At 53.4% G+C, this 6,000-nt stretch overlaps 1 protein-coding gene across 1 annotated transcript; it reads left to right on the forward strand.

Annotated features, from left to right (window-relative positions):
- The first annotated feature begins 722 nt into the window (after positions 1 to 722).
- On the forward strand, positions 723 to 4,755 carry ICOSLG (inducible T cell costimulator ligand). The gene is made up of 3 exons (XM_075542902.1): positions 723 to 1,077; positions 2,240 to 2,581; positions 4,595 to 4,755. Exons 1-3 carry the CDS (start codon positions 753 to 755, stop codon positions 4,753 to 4,755), a joined length of 828 nt encoding a protein of 275 aa, XP_075399017.1. The 5' UTR covers positions 723 to 752.
- The last annotated feature ends 1,245 nt before the right edge of the window (positions 4,756 to 6,000 follow it).

Here is a 6,000-nt window from a genome sequence, read left to right on the forward strand (position 1 = left end):
AATTAATTCTTGACCTTCCCTGCCAAGTTGCAACAATTACAGAGTGGCCCTGTGTACCCATTACCCAGCTGGGCCCACTCTATATCACGCAGTACCAACACCAGGAAATTGATATCAAACCGCGCCCATTCTAGTAAAAGTCTGAACTTCTCAAGTATGCTTGTATGCTGGAAGGAGCACTAGTGGCAATGCGGGTTAAGTGGCACTGCGAGTTAAGCGGTGAGCGGATGGGAGAAAGATGAGGCTGTGGGATGTATCTGTTAAAAATCCCGGAAAGACTCACAGTCTCGAAAACCCCATATAGAGTAACTCTGGGTTGGAATAGACTCAATGGCAATGGAATTGGGCTTTGGAAGTATATCTTGGAGTCCTGGGGCTGAGCAAATGATTAAGCGATTAGCTGTTAACCAAACAGTTGAAAGTTCAAGTCCACCCAGAGGTGCCTTAGACAAAAAGAGCTGGGCGTCTGCTTTGCCAAACTCAGCCCCGGGAGCCCAGCTCTGCGGTGGAACGTGCGTGGTTTCCCCAGTCAGAAGCTACCTGACAGCATCCGGTGGTGGTGAGGTACATCTTCCTGGTACCTTGCTTCTCCACTTTACATGAGTCAAGCCTGGCGTCGGAGGCTTTCAAATAAGAAGCCCGCCCGGTGCTCAGCTTCCCAGACTCAGAGCCCAGCGTGGAAAACTAACTGCCCTCTTTTCATCCTCGCAGACAGTCCCAAGGCCGGCATTCAAGAGAAGGAGGTCCAAGCCATGGTGGGCAGCAGTGTTGAGCTCAGCTGCATTTACCCTGAAGGAACCAATTTTGATTTAAATGATTTTTATGTTTATTGGCAAATCAATGAGCCCAAGACTGTGGTGACCTACTACCTCCCTGGGAACAGCTCTCCACGCCACGAAGACAACCACTACCAGAACCGGGCCGAACTGTCGCTGCACCGCATGGAGCGCGGTGACTTCTCCCTGCAGCTTCGCAACATCACCCTGCAGGACGAGCAGAGGTTCCACTGTGTGGTCATCAGGAAGTCCAAGGGACTTGAAAGGGTTTTGGAAGTTTTGGTGAAACTACATGTGGCAGGTAAGGCCATAGAACCGGAGATATTGTCTCAATCCAGCCTTACCTCCCGGGGAGTCCTTGGGGTACAAACAGTGAACGCACTTAGCTGTGAACTGGAAGGTGGATGGGTCAAGTCCGCCCAGACACTCCTTGGGAATAAAGCCTGGTGCTCTGCTTCTCAAAACTCAGCCACAGAAAACAGCTTGGGGCACAGTCGTCCTCCAACTCACCTGGGGGACTCAGGAATCTTGGTGGCCACTTTCCTCTTCCTCTCATTCTAGAAAATATTAATCATTAATGTAGCTTGATGAATTATTAGTGCATCCCTTTATGACAGAAAAACTCGGACGAATGAATGGTTTTCTGAGTTAAATGAATCACCCTGGCCTGTTTACCTGGTGGCCTCCTGCAGAGAGAACCCTAATTGGGGCAGACAGGCTTCTGCTTGTGGCTGGGAGTTGCATGTTGTTGGAAAAATAATCATTCAACATGGAAGAAACTTTCCCAGAGGCGGAGGCTAGTGGTTTTACAGAAGAGTTCCTAATCTCATTGTCCTTTTCTTGAACCTGCAAGCTCGGCTGCTGCTGCTGCTGCTGCTGCTGTTTTATGAAACGGGGAGGGAGTGCTGGTAGACACCAGTAGGATTGGAATGTAGTGGAAAATTAAGTCCACTAAGGAGCCCGGAGGCTGTCTACTCCTGTACAGAGGTGTAGTCTTGGAATCCCACAGGGGTCGTTCTACTCTGTCTTTAGGGCCACCGGGAGTCACCAACGACTCGATGGCAGTAAGAATGAGCCCTGATTGTGTAACAGGTTCCACGTTGAGCTGTTTACTGTGAGGTTGGTGGTTTGAAGCCACTAGCCGTTCCATGAAAACAAGCTGAGGCTGTCTGGTCCCAGCAAGATTTCCAGTCTCAGAAACCCAAAGGCACGGTCCCCTCTGTCCTGGAGGGTCGCTGTGCATCAGAATTGACTCAGTGCCAGGGAGCTGTTTCGGGAGGGTGAGGGGAGTGACTTAGAACAGAGCCTGCACCTGCTTCTGAGACATGGCCCTGGCCTCTCCCCCTACCACGTTCAGAGGTACTGCAGGCTTGCCCCCCTCTGCCCGGCCCTAGCCATGCTGCACCCCTCTGTTTGTGACCCTCATATGCTGACAGCATTATTCTGCCCTCTCTCCTCTGCAGCCAACTACAGCATGCCCGTCGTCAGCACCCCCATCAGCCCTTCTCAGGACGAGGAGGTCACCTTCACATGCACATCCACCAATGGCTACCCGCAGCCCAAAGTGTACTGGGTCAACCGCACGGACAACAGCCTGCTGGACGAGGCACTGCAGAACAACACTGTGTTCTTGAACGAGCGTGGCCTGTATGATGTGGTCAGCATCCTGAGAGTCCGGTGGACGTCCACCATGAACGTGCAGTGCTGCATCGAGAACAAGCTACTGCACCAGAACCTGACTAGCAGCAGCCAGATCGGCGAGACCCCAGGCGAGACCCCAGGTGTGCCTGCCACGCCCACCCGAGGTTCGGGGGAGGGGAGCAGGGGTGCTCTCAGGCAGAGGCACAGTCCCTGCATGGGGACTCCACATGGCAGACAGTGCGGATTCATGCTGCTCCCGTGTTTGTCCGAGGAGAACTGCACTCACTCCAGAGGCCAACTTGCTGGCCCTGGTCCTCCCCATGGAAGGCATAGACAGGTGACTCCTTTTTCACAGTTGCTCCCACTCTGTGTCCCTCTGTCACCAATGCTAGGATGACAGGTAGAAGGTAGAGGCACAGGTAGTGTGGGGCGGGATCTGTGATTCTGAAGGATTTCAAGGTGGCAACGGGAAAGCATTAAACCCTGCAGCCAGAGCTCACTGTCTCTCATCCCTCTTAAATGACTAGGAAAGGCTTGTGCCCACCACCCACCCTAAAGCCTGCCTCTGAACATTACATGAAGATAGCATTGGAAGGTGGCACCTGAGTGACTGGCTCCTCTAGGGTAGTGGTTCAGGGCCTGGCTACATAGTAGGGTCACCTGAGCAGCCTGTAAAAGTCCCCATGCCTGGGTCCTGCCCACAGACCTCCCTGACCAGAATCGCTACACCAGCCCTGGCATCCGAATACCTTTCCAGAGTTTCCAGAGGGTTCCAAGTCGCTTCCACGGTGGCTCCTCAGTTTAGGCCACTGTTTGTCCAGATGTGCTTCCAGAAGCCCCGGGCATGTGCAGTGAACGGCTCCGAGGTGGTGGTACTGCCCGTTGGACCGTGAGAACCCCCCTGGAGAGGAGCCCTCATTCACTGCCAGTGGCATCGTAACCAATGTAATTCAGCTTGCGGCAGGCATGTGACAGTTCCTGAAAAGGTTTGCCCAAGGACAAAAGTTCAGAGGGTTAGCGAAGAAGGAAGAAGGGAGGCTGGACATACAAGGAGGAAGTGGGATCGGTGATGTCCTGGAGGAGTGCAGTGAGTGAGCGGAGCTGAAACCAAACAGGTGTGAATTGTTGGGTATAAAACTAGTAGTCTGCTCCCCACACCTTTACCCCATTTACAACAGAAAGTTTGATAATATTGGGGGGGGAGGGTGACATGCGTTCAGCATGGAATTATCATGGGACCTTGGCATTTCCACTGCTAGGGATAGACCTAGGGTCTAAAGACACCCGTATTTATTGCTGCCCCATCCACTGTCCCTCAGTGGAGGTGCGGATAAGCAAATGAATGGTGTACATAGCTGTCAGGAAGACCCTTGAACAAGACAGGGTGACCAGGTGGCTGTATCGATGGGCTCAAGCCTAAGAACAGTAGTGAGGATGTCACAGGCCCAGGCGGTGTCTCATTCTCTTGTGCGTTGGGTCTCTGAGTCAGACAGACTTGACGGCCCCTAACAGCAGCATGGGCAGAGTGCATGACGTCATGGTGCGTACTGCAGCAGGGCCAATGAGCCAGGCAAACCAGGGGCCCTGCCAGTAGGACACGTAGTTGCCAGAGCAGAGTGAGAGGAGGTGGGAGTGACTCCCTGCAAGTGTGGGGTTGCCTCTTGGGAATGGCGTGGAATTAGATGGGGGTGGGAGTAGGCATGGGGGTCGCTGCACAGCATTGCAAATAGACTAAGTGCCCATGAATGGCTTACTTTATGTTCTGTGGGTTTCACCCCAGAAACCGATTTCCCATCCAAGGGTGTCTGCGGTGTAGACCCATAGAAAGGGCTGATTGGACCATGCCCAGCAATCAATCACAGAGGACAGACACAGGCAGGAGGATGCAAGGACTCAGGAGCAAAGGACAGCCCCTGTCAGAGAGAGCTTTTCTCTCAGTCACTTCATGGCAATAGAATTGGTGGAAAAATGCAATGACAAGATCACAGTTTAGTCTCCCCCCCACCCCCCACCGTGAGCCTTTTGAAGCTCTTGTGTACAAATCACTAAATGGGGTCGGCTAGGGCCTTTGGCATAAGTTCTTCCCCACGGTGCTCTTTTCTTAAGGAGGAAGGGGGCAAAATAGACCCTTTTCTCCTCGCCCTCTAAGTCTTGGTTTATTGTCCTTTTTCTTGTAGTCTCCTCTGACCGGATCACAGACATCCCCCCGTTGAAGGCCCAGGAGAGCGTGTCAGTCATTGTTATCACCTTGGGAATCCTGGCTTTGATCACTGGCATGGCTGCTGGCTTGTTCTGCAGGAAGAGATGTTCCTGTGGAAAGTACAGAGGTACCAGATGAGGCCCTGGTGTAGACTGTCTACACTTACTTTCCTGGTGGAGGGCTTGGCCTCATTCTGTGAGCTTGAACTCTGCTAGGAAGTCAGCATTTGCACTCTCCACTCACCAGCATTAGCACCCTCAACACTCCCAGGAAGTGAATGGAAAGCCCAGGAAATCTGCCTGTCTGAAGCCCAGTATTCTCACGCCAAAAGGCGGAGCCCAATCTTATTTTAAGGTCAGGGTCACATTTGTCTCTGAAGTCTTCAGCCTCTAGTGTGTTCCCAATTCCAGTTGGCCCCAGGAATTTTCCCGGCCCACAGCCCAATCTAGAAGGCGTCTCGGATCCAGTGGACCGAGAAGCTCACACATATTAAAAACAACAGCAGAGAACCTGTTAAAAGGTAGTTTTCTCATAAAGGAAATGTTCTGGAAGGGCCAGTTGAGGTCCGGGGCCCAGGAGGCGGGTACAGCCACACCAAGCCGCTGGACTAAGTGAATTTTCTCACGCCCCTTTCTAAAGAGACAGCGCCTTGAGCCGAGGGACCGTGAACGTGCACCCCAATGTTTGTTTTGGCACGGGTTCCCCATTTCCATTTCCCACTGCCGCACTCACAGTGACAGATCAGAAAGGGGAGTCAGAAGCTGGGGCTCAGGAAGGACAGAGGATGTAAAGGTGGGATTAGCCCAGCTGCCCCTTGCCTAGGAGCCTGCTTCTTCCCTGCACAGGGAATGGGGGACAGTCCAAGCAGAGGGCAGCTGGGAACACCCCGACCCCCCAGAGCACTGTGGCACGGCAGGGAACTTGGCCCCAGAGGCCACCCCGACCCCCTGGGCTGCCCTGACATCTGTGGTTTTCTCCAGCAGGTGCCCGGAGCGCCCGGCCTGAGCTTGAGCCCGCCGGTGAGTGTCTGGGAGGGTGCGTCTAGCTCCTTCCCTGTGGTGTGGGAGTGTGCTCTTTGTATTTTTCTCTGACATTTTATGATGGAATTTTCCAGACCTCGATGAAAGCAGTGAAGATTCTTGTGATAAGTCCCAAGCACCCTGCCCGCCTTCCCACTGTCCTCGCTCCAACTCCTGGCCACCTTGCCCAGTCTTACCCTCTACTCCTTATCCCGGTGCCCCACCTCCTCACTCCTGCCCCTCCCTCTCCATTTCAGAGGGTGCCCTGACCCTCTGGAGTCCTGGAATTGCAGACTGGTGTCATCCGCTCTGTAACAGGACAATTGTCTGCAAGAGTCTGTGTTTATGGGGGAGGTGACCGTCC

The sequence above is a fragment of the Tenrec ecaudatus genome, chromosome 2 (assembly GCF_050624435.1).
Source record: "Tenrec ecaudatus isolate mTenEca1 chromosome 2, mTenEca1.hap1, whole genome shotgun sequence".
In the NCBI taxonomy this organism is placed as follows: Eukaryota; Metazoa; Chordata; class Mammalia; order Afrosoricida; family Tenrecidae; genus Tenrec; species Tenrec ecaudatus.

Bases quoted from the DNA above. Each gene is read 5' to 3' on its own strand.
- ICOSLG (XM_075542902.1), top strand. From the start codon at position 753: ATGGTGGGCAGCAGTGTTGAGCTCAGCTGCATTTACCCTGAAGGAACC. The intron at 1,078-2,239 runs GTAAGGCCATAG...TCTCCTCTGCAG, and splicing joins GGTGAAACTACATGTGGCAG to CCAACTACAGCATGCCCGTC. The intron at 2,582-4,594 runs GTTCGGGGGAGG...TTTTTCTTGTAG, and splicing joins GCCTGCCACGCCCACCCGAG to TCTCCTCTGACCGGATCACA.